The 22,748-nt window shown below is 50.2% G+C and overlaps 1 protein-coding gene across 1 annotated transcript in view; it reads left to right on the top strand.

Annotated features, from left to right (window-relative positions):
- Window positions 1–22,748, top strand: part of DAG1 (dystroglycan 1) — a 51,432-nt gene extending 28,684 nt beyond the window's left edge. The window contains 3 exon segments of the mRNA XM_030458342.1: window positions 7,309–7,718; window positions 20,247–22,562; window positions 22,564–22,748. Of these exon segments, the coding sequence (XP_030314202.1) occupies window positions 7,437–7,718; window positions 20,247–22,562; window positions 22,564–22,656 (2,691 nt within the window). The 5' untranslated portion in view covers window positions 7,309–7,436 and the 3' untranslated portion in view covers window positions 22,657–22,748.

Genomic DNA, 22,748 nt, shown 5'->3' with positions numbered 1-22,748 from the left:
CTTCATGCCCCAGTGCATCCTGCTTTGTTCTCTCCTGGCTTCCTTCAGGAAGGATCCATCTTCTGCCCTTGATCCCTGTCACATTTCTCCTCCACCTCTTCCTCACAATGGGTCTCTCGGGTTGTGGGCAAGGCGGGTGAAGCTGTCCCCCTGCTTTGGCTCATTGCTGGCTGTTTGTATCCTAATTTGCTTGCTGCCAGCCCAGTAAAATGGCAGTTGTACCTGCAGTGTTTGTAATTACAGGGGAAAAATTATCTCTGAGGCCTTCTTAATACTTGGGAAGATAATATCTGAGTTTCCTTTCAACTGAATGCACTTGAAGATAGGATCCGAGTTGGCTGTCTGGGAATAACAAAGTGGGCGGAAGGGATTGATTGTGGTTGCTGCTGCAACTTCCATCAAAGAGTCAGGAGTCTCACCCAGCCAAAACCTGCGGCTGCTGGTCACTGCCATGGGTCAGGAGCATTGCCATAGAGGCCACAGTTTAAGCCTAGGACAAGGAGCACACACGGATGCAGGACTGACACACAGGGGGACATCCATGTGGTTGTTTTGCAAAGAAGTGCTGCAGGAGTCAGGTCAGTGTGCAAAGTACGTGGTCAAGAGGTGCTTGTGGGCAGTGTGCTCCTCTCCCCCACCGTACCTCCCCAGGGCTGCAAAGGCCGGGGAAGGTGTTTGCCTCCAAAATCTTAGCACTGCCCTTTTGCACGGGAAATGTGCTCTGCAGGGAAAGAAAAACACACTCTGTGTCCAGCTGGCAGAAGGGCTCTGGTTGCCTCTGTGGTGCTGCTCAGCAGTGCCCCTTGTGCACACCTCTGCAGGAGGGGCCCTGGCTGGGTGTCCTGGGGGCTACCAGGTGCTTCCCCCTCCTGCACAGCTCCTGCCTGAGGGAAGGCAACTGGGAGAATATCCTTGGTGCTCACCTTTTCCAGGGCAAGGAGTCTTCCCAGGAGCAGAGTCGCCATCTGGAAGAGCAGCAGCTCAGCTTCTGAATAGGCATATGCAATACAGGGGAAAAAAGGGAAATTCTGCTCTTTTGCATCTTTTCTCTCTATTTTGGTGCTGCCTCTGCTTTCCCTCAGCAGGAAGTGCTGGAGATAGCATGTCTTAATGAACACAGAACCCGTATGGTGTCTGGAACAGCCCAGCTGCCCACAGCCACTGTCCATCAGTCAGAGCAGAGGCGTCAGTCTGTGTCTCTGGTCCCACGCTGGGCAGAACAGTGAGGAGGGGTTTTTTGGCCAAGGGGATATGTTAGATGCAAATGAGAGGGCTGTGGGAAGGCTTCATCCCTTCTTGGTGGCACAAAACTAGTCTTCAAACAAAAGGCATAGAAAGCTCTCTACCGTCTTTCATAAAGCTGCAAGAAAATTGAGTAACTTGGTGCTTACTCTGGCAGAATGAAAACTGCTGTGAGGTGTTGATTGCAGTGACCACTTCCTTACAGCCTCACCAAGCTGCTTGTGGTATGTGTGACTTGAAGCAACAAGTCAGTGATGGTTTGCAGCCACGTCCCCCATCAGCAGGATGGTGCTGCATGTTTCCCTGCCCAGCACACATTTTAAGCACCGCTGTTTTGGGTTATTTTGGGTTTTTGTTTGGTTTTTTTTCCCCCCCTTAGCCTGTTTTTGTGTCAGGTTTCCTGTTACGGACACCATCAGCAATGTGGAAACACAAGAGCGGACAAAACAGAATAAAAGCATCTTTTTTGTGTGTGTGTATTTTGACGTGCCAGTTCAACCCCAGCTTTCTCAGCCTTGTTTCCAGAGCAGAGGTTGTTCCAGCCCCTGGATCATCTTCGTGGCCCTCTCCTGGACTCACTCCAGCAGCTCCATGTCCTTCCTGTCTTGGGGTTTCCAGAACTTAACACAGCATCCATTTGACATCCCTTTCCGTAACTTATCCCTGGTGCAGCAATGTCTGGAGCCTGGATCATCTTCTGTGAACGTACCTGGCTGAAGCCATTGAGGCTTTTTGCAGCACATTCCTGTAGCCTGTGACAACATGGCTGCTGGAGGGGCTGCTGCCTTTGTCTCAGGGGATGTCTGGAGCTGGGCAATAGGGAAACTCTTGCTGTTTCCTAAATTTCACGCTCCAGAATGTTCTTTGTGCAGGCTGGCATGCTTGTAGTTTTGAGGAGACAATATCTATTAGTTCATAAACTCTGTGATGGGCTGCCCTGCCCAGACCTGCTGCCTCCGAGCTGTTTCTCCTCCCTGTCCCCCTCCCCAGACTCCTGTAGCCTGGTGCAGACGTGCCTGGAGCACCAGCCACCCCTGGCTGGCCCATGCCGCCGGGCTGGCACCACTGGTGCCTGCTGTCATCTTTTGGAGCAGGGAGCACGTGGGGCAGAGTGCCATCTTTGTGTGCCTGGCTGGTGACGCTGGGTTTCATCATCCCTCCCATTCCCTGCCTCGACTCGCAGAGGCACAGTAGCTGACAGGACTTGCCCAGAGATCCTCCTGTGGAAACACGCACGAGAGATCTTTGCAGAGACAATAGCTCTGTTCTGGAAAGTTGCACTGGCCCTTTTTTAGCCAAGTTGTCTTCCTTAGAGAAAGGCTGCTCATTTAATTCTTCTTTTAATGAGGGTATTGGTAAATAAGCTGTCAGGTACATGGGATTCCTCTTTAATTCTCCAAAATGCCATCTTACCTGGAGTGGGGAATTGCATGGCAGTTGCATGAGCTTCCTGCATGCTAGGCTCCGTGGCATTAATATGCTGGCAGTGATTAATTACCGCAGCCCAGTGATGTGATTGTGTACTGGGGCAATTGGATTAGATGCAGCTGGATGGAGACTTCACTTTCACTGGTTCCTGCTGAAGCATCAGTGGTGTAATCAGCCACAGAGGAAGACTGAGTCCTTGGCCAGCCACACTCCAGCTGCCAGGATGCTTCCTCTGGCCCAGAACCCCCAGTTCTTTGATGAGCAGAAGGAAAGGTCTCTGGGAAGATTCATGGTGGGAGTAGCTACTCTGTCCAGCTGTGAGTCCCATCTTCTCTCTGCGCTATTCTGCTTTCCTCAGTAATGAAGGTAGAACATGGCCTTAACATGTTGGTGGGCCTAGTAGCTGCATGGAGAAGGAGCAAGCTCCAGCATTGTCTTGACAAGTCAGTATCATATCAAGCACAGCATCATATCAACATAACTTCACCAAGCAGGCCCAGTTCCAGGTCTCTGAGATGGGAGGTTTGGCACTGGAGCTCAGGCATCAACATTGGCACGTGCACTGAGCTCTGGGACTGAAGCAGATGTTGATGCTGACTTTGATGTTTCATCCAATGCTCTGGAGGCTCAAAGTTGAGACCAAAAATGCTCTCACAGAAGCAGGAAGATAAAGAGAAAGTCTGTTCTTTCTGAAGATCAGACGGAACGAAACATCTTGAAATTCAGGACTAACCTGAACCTTTGCTTTTGTTCTGCAGAACAGATCCTGCTGGAAGAAGGAGCACTGTGCCATGTAGGGAAGCAGGGGTGGTCTAGCCTTCCCTCGTAACTTGAAAGCACTAAATCAGTCAGCCCTACGGCCTGATGCCTCCCAGAGGCATCTCTCTGGGATGCAGACCACCACCTGCAGAAAGCCATCTGTGTTTGTGTTTTGACCCCATTCTGTGCTTGGGGGAAATGGTGTGAAGCATTGTGATTTCTGGTCCTCCATGCCACTTGCTGCTCATGGACAATGACCCACAACACTGACTCTTCCCATATAGAACTGGGATGATTTCTCAAACATAGGAGTCTGAGGTTTGCTCATAATAGTACCATGTGAAGTGGTGTGGGCCCCTGAATTAGACAGAGGCTCCACATAGGTCCCCAGTGCTTGTTCCAGCCTTACTGCAGGGAATGGTTGCTCTGTTCTTCATTGAGACAAGCCTGCAGTTCTGGTGACCAGTGGATTTGATGAGCAGGACCACTGGCTTTTAGGCAGAGGACCTCCTGTCCTGAAAAGCATTCTGCCTTGAAGCAGTAGTCCATGTGGACCTCAGCAGTGCAGGGCAATGCCCTGTTCCAGCTCTGGACAGCTGTACCACCCTCCCTTTCCTCCTTAGCACACAGTGTGAGAGCCTGGCACTGTTTCAGTTTCTGTCAATTGTTTGGTAAGGTGGAGCTGTGTTAAGAGATTTTTTGGCGGTGCAAGTTTGTTCTCAGCTCTTCTGGGTTTTTTTTTTGCTTTTGTTATCAGCTACTGAATTCCTTCTGTACCTCCTGTGTGCTCTGCTTCCATGTGCAGAGACTGTTCTTCTGTAGATCCTCTAAAATTAAATTCTGAGTTTGTGCGACCTGTGGCTGTCACACAAGATCTTCATGGCCCCTGCATGAATTGCTTGGCTGAGGGGCACGTAGCAGAGGGGCAGTGTTTGTTGCCTGCTCTGATAACTGTTTCTGAAATGAGTGATGACTTCATCTTCCTCCCCTGTTCACCATAGATACCCATAACCTACTCCCTTTTTTCTAAATACTCCTCTTCATCCAACAAAAAATGCCTCAGGCCAAATTATGTCACTTGGTTGAGCAACACGGTGCTGCACGGACTCCTTGGCACCCATGACAGGCCAGAGGCAGGGACTGGCTTGAAGACTGAACCTCTCCAGGGGTCTTTATAGCTCTGTGCAGTCATATGCTGGATGTCTCCTGTCTCCTGTTGAAAGGGGCATTCCTCCTCTGCTTGGTTGTGAGGCTCAGCAGAGCTGTGGGAGGCAGCTGTATTTCCATGCTGATAACATCTCAGCCAGGGGGCTGATGGATGCTGCTGCTGCCACATTCTTCTCCCAGCGCATCTCTGATCCTGCCTGTACTTGCTATGCAGGTTGCTTTCTGGTCCCTCATACATCAGGACTTTCCAACAAGTGGGTTACAGGAGAAGTAGCTCATGGACAGGCATCATCCCTGCAGTGTCCATACACCAGGTTCCATAGAGGCCGAAGGTGGTTCCTCTTTCTGCTTATTTGAGGCACTGTGTAGAGATGGGAGTCTCCACTGTGATGATCAGTGACCTCCTCAGAACCTCTTGAAGCAGGCCACTCTATCTCTGTAGCTCATTCACACAGCCTGATGGATATTCTCCACTAGACATCTGCTGTGGTAATCTTCTACTTGCTAAGGTGGCTCTGGGTTTATCCATAATCAATTGGTGTGTGTCAGATCCTTCTCTGAGCACACAGGGACCTGGTAGGAGAGATGTGCCCTGTAGGAAGTGTGACTTGTCCTTGCCCACCCAGCCACTTCACCTTTCATTATGATAACCTGTGGAAGAGCAGCTCAGGCATCACTCCCTCAGGGTGAAGACCACCATGTGCTCAGTTGCCTTTGGGAAAAGCCTGGGCTTGGCTTTTCTGTTGTTTCTTCTCATGTATTCTTGTCCCACTTGACTCAGTCAGTCAGGACAGCAGGAAGAAGAGCAGCAGGAGAAAGGGCTTTCTTCTGGTGGTGGCATCTCACCCACCATCCTCCTATCTGCCTTGCGGTTTCCAGCAGTGTTGTTCTGCCACCACTGTTGCTTTTGCCTTTCACTTGAGACAGGTTTTCTGTGACTGATGGTGGTCAGGTCAGATATCTGCCGTGTGGATGCTATAGCCAGAGGTTATTGCATTCAGCTCATAATTTCCACTCCCCACAGTCCTCTTTGCTAGCTGTACCCATGCTCACTTGCTCTGTTACCTTGGGATAAGCCCCTCTGCATTAGTTGTAAAAAGGCTTGTCAAGGGGTGAGCATGTGCTAGTCCTTGCATACCACCTCACAGCTTCTCTAGAGTGCAGGTTTTAGGGTGAGCAAACCAATCTTATCTCTCCTGTCATTCCTAGAGCGCATTTTGGTCACCTTGGTTTTGGTTGCCTGTGTGGACACATGCCAGCCCACAGTGGGCAATTGGTGGTGGTCAGGCTGTGGCATGGCAGCACAGCTGGTCTGGATGTCCTGTTTCCCCAGCAGCTCTGCAAGGACAAGCTGCAGTAGTATGTCCCTTCCCACCCAGTCTGGCCTCAGGGGCTGTTGGGACAGTCTGATGTGCATCACCCAAGGCAGCTGGAATGGGCTAAAATAAATAGAAGCATTGCTCAGAGGTCTGGCAGCCAGCTGTGAGCAGCTGGGCTGGGTTTACTCTGGGAATTCAGAGATGTTTTTCTCTCATCCTGGAAAAAAAGAGTTGCTTCATTACATGCAAGTGCCTGGTCTGAAGAAACCCAGTCCCATGTGCTCAGGGGGCTGAGAAGCACCTGCTTGGTCCATGTGTCTGTCCACGTGCTCCTGAGGCCATGCTTGTGCACCTGGTCTATGCTTGGCTCTCCAGCCCTGTGTGACCCAGTGCCCCCCCCTCTTTCCCAGTGGACAGTGCTGGCTGCAGAGTGCAGTGCTTGGAGTGGGTAGTACGGCTTCCCCCTGGACCTCAAATGTGAACCCACTGGCTCTCCTGCAGACAGGCTGTGAAGAGGAGCGTGGCAGGGGCTGTACAGATCCTTGGCTCCTACGTGCCATGGCTGAACACAGGCTGGAGGGAGAAGCATCTGGGGACAAGAAGGAAATAACATGCCAAAGGAACAGAGGAGGGCAAGGAAAGCTCTGATCTGGGGAGCAGAGAAAAGGGGATGGGAACAGAGCAAGTACAAGAAGAAAACAACAATAGGAAGGAGAGCTGGAGATGTTTCTTGGCAGGGTGTGGGGCTGGGCAAGTTGTGCAAGCAGCAGAGAGCTCAACTGTGGGTAGTAATGTGTGCAGAGCTTACCCCAGCCTGAATCTTGGCTGTGTATTGTTTGCCTCCAAATCGAGTCTAAACACTAATACCAAAAGCTGAAGCTGAGAGAGGACATGGCTTGAAAGCCAGGCTGATGGGTCAGAGGAGCAGAAGCATCTGTCATTCATCAAGATGGCAGCTTTGGAGTACTAGAGGTTTTTTGGGGCCTTCATACTGGGTACCTGGCATTTAAATCCACTGGTGCCCCAGCCTGACTTCAGCTTGACTTAGAAGGTCACCTGTCACTGCTGTGCTCTTAGCTTCAGTTGTATCTCCCCAGGTGCCATCTCCCTCTTTGTGGCTGTTTTGGGATGTTGTGGCTCCAGAGCAGCAGTCATGGCTATGTGCATGGAAAATCAGGAGGATCTTGTTTCTCTAGGGATGCCATATGTCAGAAAAGGAGCTGAGAAACTCTTGCTCTCTTGACTGATAATGTTAACTCTGGCCATTAAATCACAAAACTGAAACAAAGGGGGCAGGTAGGGCTCTGTCCATTACAGGGAGGTCTGTGCATGTTAGCTGGCTGGCTTGGGTAGTGCAATTAATGTGCTGATTGGGTTCCCTTTGTTTAACCAGGTTCCCAGGACTCCTAGGATGAGGCTGCTGTGAAGGACCAGTGGATCCCCTGCCTACGCTGTGGTGCCTGCAGGTTCCCTGGGGTCCCCTTTCCAGCTGAAGCACCGTCGCCGAGGCCGCCAGGAAGAATGACTGTTGGATGCCTACTGCAGCCCCCATTCCTGGGGAGGACTTGGCTCCCCGTGCTGCTGCTGGCGGCCTCTGCTCACTGCCACTGGCCCAGTGAGCCAGCAGAAGTGGTTCGGGACTGGGAAAACCAGCTGGAGGCCTCCATGCATTCCGTGCTCTCGGACCTCCGGGAGACTGTGCCAGCTGTGGTGGGCATACCAGACAGCTCTGCTGTGGTGGGACGCTTCTTCAGAGTCTCCATCCCCACAGATTTAATTGCTTCCAATGGAGAAATTGTCCAGGTGAGAAATGTCATTCTGAGGCTTGTTTTCACTTTTATTCTTGTGGGGAGTCAAAATCTAGTCTGGGGCGTGAGAGTGCTGTGAGGCAGCCTTAAGGTTTTGTAGGGTTATAGGAGGAGGGTTTAAAACAGAAAGGTTGTCACCTCATTGTAAAGTTCCTTTCTTCTGTAATGAAGAGAGGATGCTACTACTTGGAGGTGACTGATAGGGTTTGTTGGCTGTATTTAAACTGTGAGATGCTCTGCCTCTGGAATGATGGTCACATTCGTAAGGAGAAGTTGCCTTGGGATGTGGGGAGCCAGGGGTTCCCTGGGACTGCTGCTCTGACTCTTGGGGAGTTTGCTTCACTGTGGCAGCAAAACATTGCTGAAGAAACAGGCCTTGTTCTGCCAGCAGGGCTCTGGGCTGCCTTTGACACGGTCTTTCCTGACCTCATCTCAGTGTCCTCTTGGGAAAGATGGGAGCCTTTCTCTTTATCCATCTCTTTTTACAGTGCCTCTGGCACTGCAGACATCTGAAAACTGAGTTTTGGAATCAGCCCTGAGGGCAAGAAAGTGTCGGAATAGGCCAGAGGAGAGTAGAAATACTACTGAGCACTGTCTTGCTCATCTTTAGCCCCTTCCTGGGTGATGTGGAGAAGCTGTCTTCTTAGTGTCTGCTTGCAGGGATGGTGAGTTTAAAAAATTTTTTTTTTAAAGAAAACAGAATTAACTCCCAGTCTTGGAATTTGTTTCAGAGAGCAAAATTGAAAAATATCTTTAAAAATCCATTTTAAAAGAACATTATAAAAAGACAGCCTTCTGGTGTCTCTCAGAAGATCAGAGGAAGGTGGAGAGCAAGTCGAGAGAAAGTCTGACACCTCAGCTTCTCCTTGAAGGCAGGTTTGTTTTGGCTCTGTGTGCTGTCACGCAGTTATCTCGATCTGGAGATGTGATCTTGCTGGCTCCAGCACGGGTGCCAGGGCCTTGACGTGCCAACGCTAGGCAGAAAATCTGAAGAATGCATCTGTTATCAACCAGCAGTCAGATGGGGAGGAGGAAAGGTGGTGGGTGAGCCCCCAGCTAGAGAACTCAGAGAAAGGGACGGGCTGGCTTCAGAGCAAAGTCTGTGACATTTAATTACCTCTGTGGCCAAGGAAATGGGGTGGTGGTGGTGGTTTCTGCTGTGCTCTAACCACAGCCAGTTTCTGGAGCATGGGGCACCTGTATGGCACTGGGCTGCAACAGCCTGGACAGGAGTGGTGAGCCCAAGGTCTTGTTAGGGAAATGGTAACTTCGGTTTGGGGCTTCACCATTGGAGTGGCTTTTTCTGGTGTTGTCTAATGGCAAGAACAATGTCTTTGGCAAGAACAATTTTCAGTGTTTGGATAACACCACAGCTTCCTCCATCTCCTTTTTCTGACACAAAAGTTATCTGTGATAGCTCCTGTAGGTGAGGCAAAACCCTCTGATTGCTTATTTCAACCCCATCTGATAGCTTCAAACAATACCTTGGCTGCTTCAGCTCTGAGGCATGTTTGCCAACACCAACAGATGCCTGAAGAGCAGCAAATGGACTGTTCTGGAGCAGGATCCACCAGTTTCTGGTTGTGTGTAGCTCAGCAAATGCTGGGAGCAATTTTCACGCTCCTCCATGGGCTTGCCCAAGTGCACATTGCATCTGTTCACCTTGAAATTGATTTTAAAGAGAAGCAGGCTCCAGGGCACCGATAGCAGCCTGGCTTAGCCGATGTATCTGAAAGGTCTCTCTCTCACAGAGAACGTGTCTTGGCTGCTGAGCAGAGCTGACCTTTGCTGTGGGGATTTGTTTCCTGGCTTGCGAGAACTGCGTAGACAATTTTGGGTGCTGTTGTGCTTTTGTGTGTTAGTGGAATGTTTCAGGGCAAGTCGCTCTGGTCTTTTTCTCAGGCTGGAGCAGTAAAAGTGTAATACCTCTGGGTCATGTTAGCTGGTGTACTTAAACAGTAATAAGAAAGAATAAGGGCTGTGCCCTTTGAGATGAAGTGGTGGGTGTGAGTTTACAATGAGAAGTGGTTGCCTGTCCTCAGTCCCCTTACATTTCAAACAAATCAGCTGCAATTTCATGTGTTTATTGTTGTTTTTTTTTTAAAGCTGACAATTGCTGTCCCTAAACTTTCAGGAGCTTTCCATCTGGAGCTTGAAGAAGGTGTGATTGCCTCATTTCTAGATAATTTCCACTGATTATTGCTAGTCTCAATTTGTATTGTGGGGATTGCCTACAAGCTGCTTCTCAGGTCCTCTCCCTGCTTGTTAGCAGATTCCAGCCAGCTGTAGACAAAATACTTTTCTCTGCAAACTTGGTTGTGGGATGGAAACAACGCCAGGCATCTGCAGCGTGGCGGAGGAGTGCCTCACAGGCATGCACTCCTGCATGGATCCGTGGGCTCTGGGTGTAATCAGGTATGTGCTCCTGGGAGCAGTCACCAGGCTCTCATTGCCACCCCCAAGGTGCTCAGGAGCAGGTCAGATTTTATGGTCAAGTGCAAAAGGGAGCTTATTCAAACGTGTTCAGGGAGCTAGTCAAGATGCAAAAGTGGACACGCAGAAAAGAAGTAAAACCTGTTTTATGTCTTAGTTTCAGCATCGTGTTTCTGTGTTGCTTGGAGCCAGCAGCCATCAGGCTCTGTGGCTGTTGCAATTAGAAACCCCCTTCCCCAGTGCCCTGTCTTGCTGAGTGGGCACCTTGGGCAGGCATTGAGATGTCCTCTGAAAGGGAGCTGCAGGCAGTTCAGCTGTTAAATTTGGTGGCAGTTCAGTCCAGATGCTCTCCTGCAGCTTCCTCACAGCAGCAAAGCTTCAAGATTGCTCTCCTGGTGGCTGAAGGTGTCTTGAACGTGAGAACTCTTTGCTGCACCTTCCAAAAAGGGTTAACAGCTTGCAGTCCTCTGCTACGTTTGATGCTGTAATCTTGGCATTTTTGCAAGAGTTTGGCTAAAAGATCTGCTCTCCATCTCTCTTGCAAGCCCCTTGCTGTGTAGACAGGCAGGGTGAAGGTGTGCAGGTTCCTTCTGGCTCCCAGCAGATGCTGGCTTGGAGCAGGATAACCAGTGGTGCTGGTGCTGATAGCCTCACCACGATCTCCTTTACCCCGTTTCCACAGGAGACCTTGTGGGGCCTGACCCTTTACCCTTCAGCTGGGTATTCTTGTTGAAGAACAGATCGTGATCAGACCAAAGACTAGGTGGCCTTCCCCTTCCTGCCATTTCTATTTGAAGGTGCTCCAGAATTTGACTGCTCTGATTAAAAATGCAGCTTCTAGCCTAAATTTAGAGATGGCTAGAAATATTTGTATGTGCTGCCCTTTAGCTTAAATCAATTCTACCTTCATAATATTTACTTCCTTTATGTATTTATAACTGACAGGCATATTTCCCTGTCTTGATTTTATTAGGTTAGGCAAGCCAACCTCTTTAGTCTTTTTCATAAAATAAGCTTTCTTTTCCTCTCCTCATCTTTGCAGCTGTCTTCTGCAGTTCTTAAGCTTGAGTTTATTTTTTTATGTTTGCACGACCACAGCTACACAAAATAACTTTAGATTAAATTTTGCCAGAGCCTCATATAAAGGCATCAAAACTTCCTTTTCTCTTTTATAAATAACCTTGTTTGATATATCCTATGATTGTTTGCTTTTCCATGTCGGTCTTGCTTTGGCTCAGACATCTTGCCATCAGCTGAAGTATCCGGGTCTGCATTTTTTTCTGCTTCCACTTAGTGAGGTCGCACATGAGGACATGAGCCAAGGTGCACAGATGTTGATATTGCACTGTTGGTCTTTGTCCCCCTGAGGTCAGCTAGTCCTGTCCCTAAGGCTGTCCCATTTTTCCTGTATGAAAACCTAAGCCTGCCATTGTTGACCACCCAACTAATCAAGGTGAGGACAGTAGCACTAACACCAATAGCACCTCTGTCAGTTTTTGGCATAGTGGCTGTTGATGAAAGCATAGGTCTCCATTCATCCCACCAGTGATGGTACCCTGCCTCAAACTGAGAAAGCTGACACTGGGCTTAGTCCATGAGAGAGAAACCACACAAAGGAGGGCATTTAGGTGGTGATACTTCCATCCTGCATGCAGAACATGTATCTAACTTGGGGCAGAAGCTGCTGTAGAAAGCATCTGGCGTCTCCCAGTCTGTGACAAGGGCTTTCTGACTGAGCCATGGGCTGGAGGCTGTGATGAGCAGGAGACAGTCAGGCTGCAGGCACCTCTCCAGAAACACCAGGCACTGCCCTGGATCTGAGTATTAAATACAGCCACTGACTGGCATTACTCCTATCCCTTGGGATAAATCCAGTTCCCTCCAGTACCAGTGTACCCACACAAGGTGTTTGAGGCCTTGTACAGTCAGGCACCCACCATATATAAAGGCATGGACTTTAGTGGCATTTGTTTAAAGGTGGGTCCTTATAGAGAAGGTCCAGGTGCATGCTGCTTCCCCAGGCACAACCCTGCATGAGCAGGCGACGTGCTGTGCCTTCCTTGAAGATGGGTAAAGCTGCCTACCCAACTTTGTTCTAGGAGTGTTAGGTGTGGGGTGAACCCCACGGAGCAGATCTGCAGCTCAAGTCTGTAGGTTGGTGCTAAGGACAAGTTTTTAGGTGCACACAGCTCAGTCTTGCTGCTCTTGGCAGTCTCATGGCTCCTGTTTATTATATTTTCCCATTTACAAGTGCATGGTCTCACCAGCACTTTGTCAGGAAGACAGATAAAACACGTAGCAGGGGCCTCAACAAGCTGTAGCTGTATGCAAACGTAGCTGGGGCAAAGTGATTAGAACAAAGGAATTAACTCAGGTAGCTGATGTACCCAGTGCAGCTGCACCGCAGGTTTGGGACGGTTATAGGAGCCGTGGGTATTTATCTGGGCAAAGCAGGAGCCTGTTTTTTCCACTGGTGGTTCTATTTGCTGTCTGTCGAAGTGGCTTTTATGGAGCAGCTTTGCTCGCATCAAATTTCAGGGACCTTCTTTTATAAATGGGATCGCAGAGGTTGGGTTGCAGGAGTCCTGATGTGGAGAACCTGCTGCTGGGCTGGGCTGCACCACAGCCTGGGATGGATGTCAGAAGCCACCCTGCAGTGCTAGGACACACTCAGCCTCAGGGAAATAAAACACAAAATGGTGATTTATTTTTTATTTTAGTTTAATTTTTTTCTCTTGCAACACTCCTTATTTCACAGAGTTTTAACCGAATGTGAATTCTATTAAAGTGTCATTTCTCAGGGGAGGAAGACAAGCAAAGAGCACTCCTGAGGGGCTGCATCATCAAGCTGGGCATGTTGAGAGGCTCTGTGTGTCAAAGCACAGGAGCTTCAACTTGTCCCTGGGGTCCCCAGCTTTCCTGGACTTTGACTAACCAGGCAGTGTAGCAACAGCAGCTATTTACAGGGGAGCGTGCTGGGGTAAATGACAGGGCCTGGAACAGGTCCAGGCAAAGGACTTCTCGAGCAGAGCTTTGCCTATCTGTCATGCTACGATCTTAGCAATAAGATGAGCTGATAAGATTTCTGCTAGGGGGGGCTGAAAGGGACACTTATCTTTTTCCTGCAAGAAGACCAAGCCAGGGAATTTGGCATTTTCAGTGCACGCTTAGTAACAAGCTCTGAGTTTGGAGGAGTGGAAAATGTGACTCAATCTAATTATAAACCAGCTTTTCAGACAGGCTGGGAAGTTCCTTGTTTTGTCCTGCTCTTAAGGGTTGTTGCCCTGAGCATCCAGGGACACTGAGGAACCTGATGGTAGGAAGAATCCTGCGAAGGAGCCAACCTGAGATCGTGGCTCCATCTCTCCTGTCCTTGCTGTGCTCTGGGTGCCAGCTTTCCAGCAATCTGCTGAGGGCAGGAAAGCTCCAGGGCTGGTTAGCTGTGCAGTGGCAGCACTAAACCCCCAGCTCTTGGCATCCCTTCTGTGTGGTATTTTTGCTTCCCTTTGGCCTTTCCCTTATAAAAAGTCATGCTGAAAGAAGAGCCCGACTGAACTTTTTTTTTTTTTTTGAGCTGTTTGAGGCTTTTCCTGCCCCACACTCACCCCCAAAACAAGGGAGAAAGCGGGGTGTGGGCAGTCCGTGCTGACCCCAACCCCGGCGCGGGCGGGCTGCGCCTTCCCGCTCCAACAATAAGGCTAAACAAATCCTTCCAAGCTGCTTGCATGGACTGATGAAAGGAGGATTTCTCGGGACACTCAATGTTTTGTAGTGACCTCCCAGTGAAACAGCTGTTGTGTTCCCTTGCCCAGGCAGAGTGGGCCGCTGAATGGTGCCCTTATAGCAAACACAGAGGCGCATCTGGAAAAGAAGCTGTCATGGTAGGAGTATGCAAGGACGGCGTGAGCTGGGCGTCACCTCTGGGCCTGCACCCTGGTGAAGCCATTTTACAGGTCAGGAAGGAGTTGGTGAGAACAAGCACTGCTGGTGGGGCTGGCCTGGCACAGCCCTACAGAGGAGGAGGGCTGCTTTCCGTGCATGAGGCTTTGCGTGCCCGTTCAGTGGTTGGAAAATGCAGATTAGCAGCAGACACGTAAACTTCTTGTTCAGGGTTTTCATGAGCACATACAAGTAGAGCAGCTACTTCAAATAGCTTTGCTGCCCAGTCCTTCAGGGACTGAAGTTTGAAGGCCAGGGCCAGGACTCAGTGATCTTAGAGGTGTTTTAACAACTGTCACAATTCTGTGATGAAGTTTTGATCTACCTGAGCTCAGCTTTCTGAGCTGACAGGTTTGGTTTGTCTTAAGACAAGAGCTTCAGAGCACAGAGACATGCAGGAAGAGCTTTGCAGGGCTTTAGCCAGGACCAGATGAAATGCAGGGTTAGTTTCACCACCCTGACCTACTCCATGCACAAAGGAAGCTCCAATTACTGGCTCTGCCCATACATCTGAACAGCAGAGGTGAGCTCCTGCTGGTAATGACGACTCAGGTCACCAATGCTGACGTATTTCTGAGAGGCAACAAAGTCTCAGGGTTGTTTTTAGATTTTCAGGGGCAGATGCACCTGCATGAAATGTCCTGGAGCAGCTTGTTTTCATCTGTGAGCTCCTGTGCCTCACAGATTTGAGGCATGGGGCAGATTGGAAGAGCACTGTCTGCTGAGGACACCCAAAAGCCAGCCGTGGCAGGTATCGTGATCTCCTCTGCAGAGATTCCTCTCTGCTTGCTGTGCCAAGTGAACACAACTTCCCTTTCTTGAGACTAAGCTTCCCCACTGCTCAGCACTGTATGGTGGCACCACCACTGTGCCCAGCAAGCAGAAAGCTCCAAGAAGTGCCCACTCTCCTTTCACCACTGTTTACTGAGCCTTGGGTTTCTAGGCAAGACCTATCTGACATCCTAGTTTGTAGTTCTGCCGTGTTTGAGTAAAGGAATGGATCTGTAAGGCTCCTTTTTTCATCATCTCCCAGTTGCATGCAGGCAAGCCTCCCTTTCAGGGCTCTTCCTTGGCCTCCATCCTCATGGTGGTGGTGGAGAAGAACACACTTAATGGATGCACTGGCAGAGCCTGCCTCCCTAAGAAGGCCTTGATCCTCTGACTCAGAACCTCATGGATTCTCTTGGCCCCAGGTCAGCTGTACCAGCACCATGACTCATGGCAGTGCCCACAGTTCCAGCAGCACTGGGCTGGATCTGATGTCTCTGCCACCACTTGTTTGGCCCATGCAGGACAACACAGCCCAAAATCTGCCTGCTGGTGTGTCTGGTGTAGGACTGAGACTACCTGTTGCCTCTGCTGACAGAATTTCCCAGAACTGCTGCAGGGAGTTAAGATAAAGCTTGGGCTTAGGAAAACAGCTTAGGTTTGACTCTTTCTCTGCAGTTATATTTGCATTTGAATTGCGGTTGAATTTCCATTTTCTTTCCCCTGCCCACTGGTTAATTGCTTGCAGGAAGTAGAACAGCTCAGGTCAGTCGATTTGAGCACAGTTCAGCTTGCCTTCTGCTCATGTGGAGTGGGGGCTCCACCAGGGTGTTTATCATTTTTGGCCCAATGGATAATGCTGAAGGAGCAACCCAGAATTGGGGTCTGTCCTGCAGGAAATTGTCATCAGTAATTATACTCCAAATGAGATCCCTGGCACAAGGTCTGTCTTTAGCAACAGCTGGACACAGGGCAGGGGGAGATCTGGCAGAGCTGCAGGAGTATCTGTGCTCACCCCTTTCCAAAAGCAGCCTGGGATTTTGTGGGACTGATTTGAAAGGGCACAGGAAGGAGCAGAGTCCTTGACTGCTGCTGCTACCCCATGGGAGGTCTGGCAACAGAGCTGGAGAGATCCTGAGGGATACTTCCAGGGCCGGGAGGATTTCATACCAGAACTGTAGCATGATCCTATGGTACCTGTCTCCTGTTAGAGGACTTGTTGCCTCGTTTTCAGAGGATTCATCTGTGGGAGGACTAAATACTTGGAGGATTAGGGGCCGTTCTTGTAGGCAAGAATGTGGGGTTTGCTTGCATTCCCTTGGAGACAGCAGTTTTGCTCACTGCTCTTTTGCTTATCTTTGTCTTGTTGGTTACAGGGCTTTAAGATCCAAGTTTAAAAAAACAAATCAAACCAAGCTATCTTCTTTCATGAGCTGACTGCTCTTGCTGGCCTAAAAATAACAGGCCATGTATATCTGGAAGGACTTTGTGAACAAGGTCTTCAAAGCCAGCCAGACCACTGTATGTATTTAAAATCATGAACGTGGCTAATTTTTTAATGGTCTTCAATAAACTGCCAGGCTTGTGTAATCTTTCATAGATAAGCATTCATTTACAGTTATCTCAAATAATAGGAAAACAAAGGCAGCCTTTTTTCCTTGAGCAACGGAAGAGTTATTTTGAAACCAGACCCCTTGAGGGAAATGGCAGGGTTTAAGGCTGATATTTATTATGTACATAGAAAACTGGGAAACTTTTTACAGGAAAACTAGAGATCCCAAATCATTAACTATGTGTAGCCTTAACACATCCCCTTTGAAGCAATACCTGAAGGAAAAATTGCAAGAACAGAGTCCAGAGCTCCCTGCTCCCAGTTTCATGCCACCATGAGCACAGAAACAACGGTGACAAGGACAGACCCACACTGAGGTCTGTGCCGGTTAGTGTTCATTTCCGAGCAAGTATTTTTATTCAGCCCAATAACTGCTTTGATTATCTACTCTAACTTTGCGGGGCTTTTCCGTTGTCACGTGAACATGGATAAATACTGCTGCCAGGGCAGTAGCTGTGTTTAAAGCAGAGCCGTGGCATTGAGGACTTGTTGCCTTGCTGAAGATTTCCCTGGGGAGACACAGGCATCTTCATAGGCATAACACACATAAATTCGATTTTCTGAATCACCTCTTGCAGAACCCTGAGAAACAGTCTACATCTCCTCGCAGGCTGAATACTGCTGAACTAGCTCAGCTCTTTTTAAATCAAGTTTAAGTGGGTTTATAAATGTTCTGCAGCCATCGCATCCCTGCTAGAACAAGCCGTCCCAGTGGGTGAGTGCCTGGCCTGTTTTTGGTTTGCAGGAGAGCTGAGTTTTTGGTGAGAATCTGTCTATCTGCAGTTTAATTTTCTAGTGTGAGCCCTAAAAACTGATGTAAACTGTAGTTTAAGAACAGTTTTCCAAGGAGAAGTATTCCTGTGCCTCCCTCACTTTTGCACTTTTGGCCACCTCTCCAAAGTATGTTTGCCTCTCAGACACAGAAGCACACATCATTGAAGAGAGTCACCTTGTGACATGAGGTTCCTCCTCAAGTTCTGGGCCATGGCTGGAGGAGTGGGAGCAGTGGAACCCCCTGGCTCCCAGGAAAGCTGATGATGTGATCCTGTAACTGAGGGCTTCTTCAGAACAGACAGAAAGGGAAGGTTTGTTCCAAATGTAGCCTTAAATTACACATTTGGTGCACATTTAACCACTATTAAAGTTTTTATTCTTCTTGATTGTGTAAGCCTCAGTAACGCTGCGGCTTTGTCCTGGTTCCTTCTGTTTCTGTTCCCAACGTGTGCCCAGCCCTGCCCTTCCTTCTCCCCAGTGGGCAAGTTGCAGCTAATTTTGGTACAAGGGGATAAAATGCTGCACTAGCCAGCTCCTGCTCAATGCTGGGTTGTGCTGGGCACTGTCCTGGCACCTCAGTTTTTAGAGGATGTGATAAAATTACACTTTTTTTTTTTTTTTTTTTTTTAAAAAGGAATTAAAGTTCTGGCTGGGCAAGATCAGCCCCTGACTTTGTCCTCTCTTGGCAGTAGCAATGCTAAGTAAAGACAATGTTCTCCTTTGTTCCTGTGTGTCCCTCTCAGGTGAAGGGCTGGTTTTCCTTTGGGCTGGCTGAGGTCAGAGCACCTCCTGTTCTAGCTGCAGGGGGAGCGGGTGCACGTAGCTGTAGTGCTGCCAAAACCTCTGCCAGAGGTGCAGGTGAAGAGCAGAGCTGAGGAGGACATTCAGGTAGAACACATAAGGGTGTGTGGCCCCTAGGAGTGACTTTCTTTGCCTGGTGTCAGCAGGAATCAGAATGTCTTTTACTCAGACATTGCCACTGAGGAGTTAACTAAAAGCTGTGCTAACAGCTTTAAACTCTGCTCTATAAACTGTACCCAGAGTGTGTCTCATGATGTGCTCTCCAGCTTGTCCAGGCTGGCCAAAAGCAGTGCTGATCCTTCACAGAGGAGAGGAATGAGGGTGTTGCCCCTATAGTCGTGGCCGAAACCTTCTGTGGCTCTTGCACAAAAGCTTTCTTGTGCTGCTCTCTCATCAAAAGACTTTCCGGTCCTACATCACCCTTCAAAAACATATCCAGAGTCCTCCATGTGCTGAAACCCACAGCAGGGAGAGGATCAGAGCACCCTTCTGCCCTGCCTTCAGTGGGCTGCCTAGCCCTGTCCATAGCTGGACCCAGCCCCACAGCTCCAGCATCACTGGATCTGTCCATCCCGGGGCTTTCCCTGGCAGGAGATGTCCAGGCGAGTCCAGCCCCATCTCTGCACCCACTGCTGGGCACAGGGGCAATCCTGCCAGGCAGGTTTCCTTGCAAAGCTCCTTGGCTGGCTTTGTGTTTGGATAAACTATGAAATATGTATGAGCTTTACAGAACTGCGGAGGAACTAAAGCACCCTTTCGGGAGGAGAGCTGGAGCATGGCTCTGCATTGGACTGCAGCAAGCCCAGCACCTCAACCAGGAGGCTTGGTCTGTCTCTCTGGGGCCTAAAATGTCCTGTTTCCTCTGAATGTGGAGGGAGATGCCTCGTGGTGAGCTCTGAAAAGCCCAGCTAGGGCAGTTTTCCAATGTCTCCAAGCCTGGATGGGTGGTGAAATTCAGGTTACTTGTTTTAGGGTACTTACAGCCCCCTGAAAATGTCACAGCCCATCGAGCTGACAGTGTCACCCCTGCCACCACACAGCCCAAGCAGCTCTGCAAGACAGACAGGCACAGACAGTAGCAGAGACAGACAGATGGACATCAGCTGGGAACAGGAGCTTGGGGGGTTTATGTCCATCCTCAGTTGTTCCCCAGGTGGGAGACAGGAGCACACAGGCCTCCTGCACACGTGGCTTTCCCCTGCCTGGGATGGTGAGCACCTTGGTAGGGTGTCAGCTGTGCTGGTGGCAATGGGGAGAGGACCAGCATCTGCTCTGCAAGACCAAAATGGCCAGGGGAGCCAGAAGGTCCAGACCTGGGCTGGCAGGGAAGGGGACCCAAGGCTGGAAGAGGACAGTAGGCTCGGAAAAGCATGAATAAGTTGGGGAGCAAGGGCAGCCAGGAAGGTTCCCACCAGCTCCCTCCTCTGGAGCAGATGGAAATGCTGCCGTTGTGTGCATTGCTCTGCACAGTTTCAAGGGGCAGCTTGTGCTCCCGGACCATGCAGCACTAGTCTGTGCCACCAAAGTGTAAAAAAACAAAGTGTTGCTGTTGACTTAAAAGAAGTAGTAACCAGTGTGTTGGCCTCCTGAGGTGCCTTGTGGTCTGGGCCAAAGCCCCCCATTGGTTTTAATCTGCAGAAGGAAGTTTGCTGACCCCGAGCCAGTTTTCCAGCTTCTGGCAGTCAGGGACAGTGGGAAAAAGCAGAAAATTAACAGAAAAAATATTTTTTGCTGAGCTGTTGGACTGATGGGCTTGCAGGATGTGATGACAGGAGGAAAGAAGCAAGACGACAGGGATGGAAAAGGAAGAGGAGGGTAGCTGTTGAATCAGCTTTCCTGTATCATGTAACTTCACGCTCAGCTTCATAGCTGTCCCCATGACTTGAACTTGCCTTCTGTCCTTGGAGAAAGTTAACCATGTGTGCTTAAGTTGCACAGCAAGTGCTAGGGATCTGGTGCCTGCAGACCTGCAGGACCTGATGACCTCCTGTGGTTCTGTAAGCCCCTTGGGACCCAGTGTACCCTGCAGAGCTCGTCCTTGCCACCATGTGGAGAAGGAGACACAGTCTGTTCCTTCTCAACTTGTTACACTTCAGATTTTTTTTTCTTTAATCGTTTAAATTAAATGTTACTTCTGCTAGAAGCTGTATTAATGCTAAATGCTTCTAAAAGCACCTTCTCTCTCTTATTTGGTAGATCTCTGAAGCTGGGAAGGACTCCTTGCCTTCTTGGTTACACTGGAACACAGAGAGCAGTTCCCTGGAAGGGCTGCCCCTTGACACAGACAAGGGCGTCCACTACATCTCGGTGACCACGCTGCAGCCCTTCCCAAATGGGAGTTATGTGCCACAAACTGCAAATGTCTTCTCCATTGAGGTCCACCAGGAAGACCACAGTGAGCCTCAGTCAGTGCGAGCGGCTGTCCAAGACACAGGTGACACAGCACCTTTCGTGTGTGGCTCAGAAGAGCCAGTCACTATCCTGACTGTCATTTTGGATGCCGACTTAACAAAAATGACACCAAAGCAGAGGATTGAACTCTTAAACAGAATGAGAAGCTTTTCAGAGGTCGAAATTCATAGCATGAAGTTGGTTCCTGTTGTAAATAACAGACTCTTTGACATGTCGGCCTTCATGGCTGGACCGGGAAATGCAAAGAAGGTGGTAGAAAATGGGGCCTTACTCTCATGGAAACTGGGATGTTCTCTGAGCCAAAACAGTGTCCCCAACATCAGCAAGGTGGAGGCTCCAGCTAAGGAAGGAACCATGTCTGCCCGCCTTGGCTACCCTGTTGTTGGCTGGCACATTGCTAACAAGAAACCTCACCTCCCAAAGAGGATGCGGCGGCAGATCAACGCCACCCCTACGCCTTTGACTGCCATTGGGCCGCCCACCACTGCTGCTCAAGAACCACCGACCAGGATTGTCCCCACCCCAACATCACCTGCCATTGCACCTCCCACAGAGACAATGGCACCCCCTGTCCGGGAGCCCATACCACTGCCAAGGAAGCCTACGGTCACCATCAGAACAAGGGGCCCCATTGTCCAGACACCCACTCTGGGACCGATCCAGCCAACCAGGGTAGCAGAAGGCACGGGCACGGCCTCCGTGCCAATTCGCCCCACGATGCCTGGGTACATCGAGCCCACCGCAGTGATCACACCACCCACAACTACCACAAAGAAACCAAGAGTCTCCACTCTGAAGCCAGCCACGCCATCCACGACGGATTCCTCCACGGCAACAACACGAAGGCCTACTCGAAGACCCAAAACACCACGTCCAACAAAGCCTCCCAGCACAACCAGATCTCCCATCTCCAAGCTGACAACAGCCTCCCCACCAACCCGTGTGCGCACCACAGCCAGTGGGCTGCCCCGGCCCTGGGAGCCAAATGAGCCACCCAAGCTGACCAACCACATTGACAGGGTTGACGCATGGGAAGGCACTTACTTTGAGGTTAAAATCCCATCAGATACCTTCTACGACAAGGAAGATACCACCACTGACAAACTGCAGCTGACCTTGAAGCTGAAGGAGCAGCAAATGATAGAGGAGAACTCGTGGGTACAATTCAACAGCACCAGCCAGCTCATGTACGGCATGCCAGACCACAACCACATCGGGAAGCACGAGTACTTCATGTATGCCACCGACAAAGGTGGGCTCTTTGCTGTGGATGCTTTTGAAATTCATGTCCACAAACGCCCACACGGGGACAAATCTCCAGTGAAGTTTAAGGCCAGGCTGGAAGGGGACCACACCGCAGTGGTGAATGACATCAATAAGAAGATCATGCTGGTGAAGAAGCTGGCTCTGGCATTTGGTGACAGGAACAGCAGCACCATCACAGTGCAGGACATCACCAAAGGCTCCATCATAGTGGAGTGGACTAACAACACGCTGCCCCTGGAACCCTGCCCCCGGGAGCAGATCCGGACTTTGAGCAAAAAAATTGCAGATGACTCTGGTGGGCCAACCCTGGCTTTCTCCAACGTCTTGCAGCCCGAGTTCAAGCCTTTGAATGTGTCAGTGGTTGGCTCTGGCAGCTGTAGACACATCCAGTTCATCCCAGTGACAAAGGATGGAAGGGTGATTTCGGAGGCAACACCAACAGTGGTGGCAGGCAAAGACCCCGAGAAGAGCAGCGAGGATGATGTATACCTGCACACTGTCATCCCTGCTGTGGTTGTGGCTGCCATCCTCCTTGTGGCTGGCATCATCGCCATGATCTGCTACCGCAAGAAGAGGAAAGGGAAGCTGACCATTGAAGACCAGGCCACCTTCATAAAGAAAGGTGTCCCCATCATCTTTGCTGATGAGCTGGACGACTCCAAGCCCCCGCCATCCTCCAGCATGCCCCTCATCCTCCAGGAGGAGAAAGCCCCACTGCCCCCCCCAGAGTACCCCAACCAGAGCATGCCAGAGACCACGCCTCTCAACCAGGACACCATCGGGGAGTACACGCCGCTGCGGGATGAGGACCCCAACGCGCCGCCCTACCAGCCTCCCCCCCCCCTTCACCGCACCCATGGAGGGAAAAGGCTCCCGCCCGAAGAACATGACACCATACAGGTCCCCGCCGCCCTACGTCCCCCCTTAACAAATGGGAGGCTCTCGGGGGAGAAGGGGCCTCCAGCTCCACACCAGTGCAGTCTGTGGGCCGGCAGCCCCCTTGCCAGCCGGGAACCCGAA

Source organism: Calypte anna, chromosome 12 (genome assembly GCF_003957555.1).
Source record: "Calypte anna isolate BGI_N300 chromosome 12, bCalAnn1_v1.p, whole genome shotgun sequence".
Classification (NCBI taxonomy): domain Eukaryota; kingdom Metazoa; phylum Chordata; class Aves; order Apodiformes; family Trochilidae; genus Calypte; species Calypte anna.
Note: the sequence above shows the minus strand (reverse complement) of the source record. Positions and strands in the feature narration are given on the sequence as shown.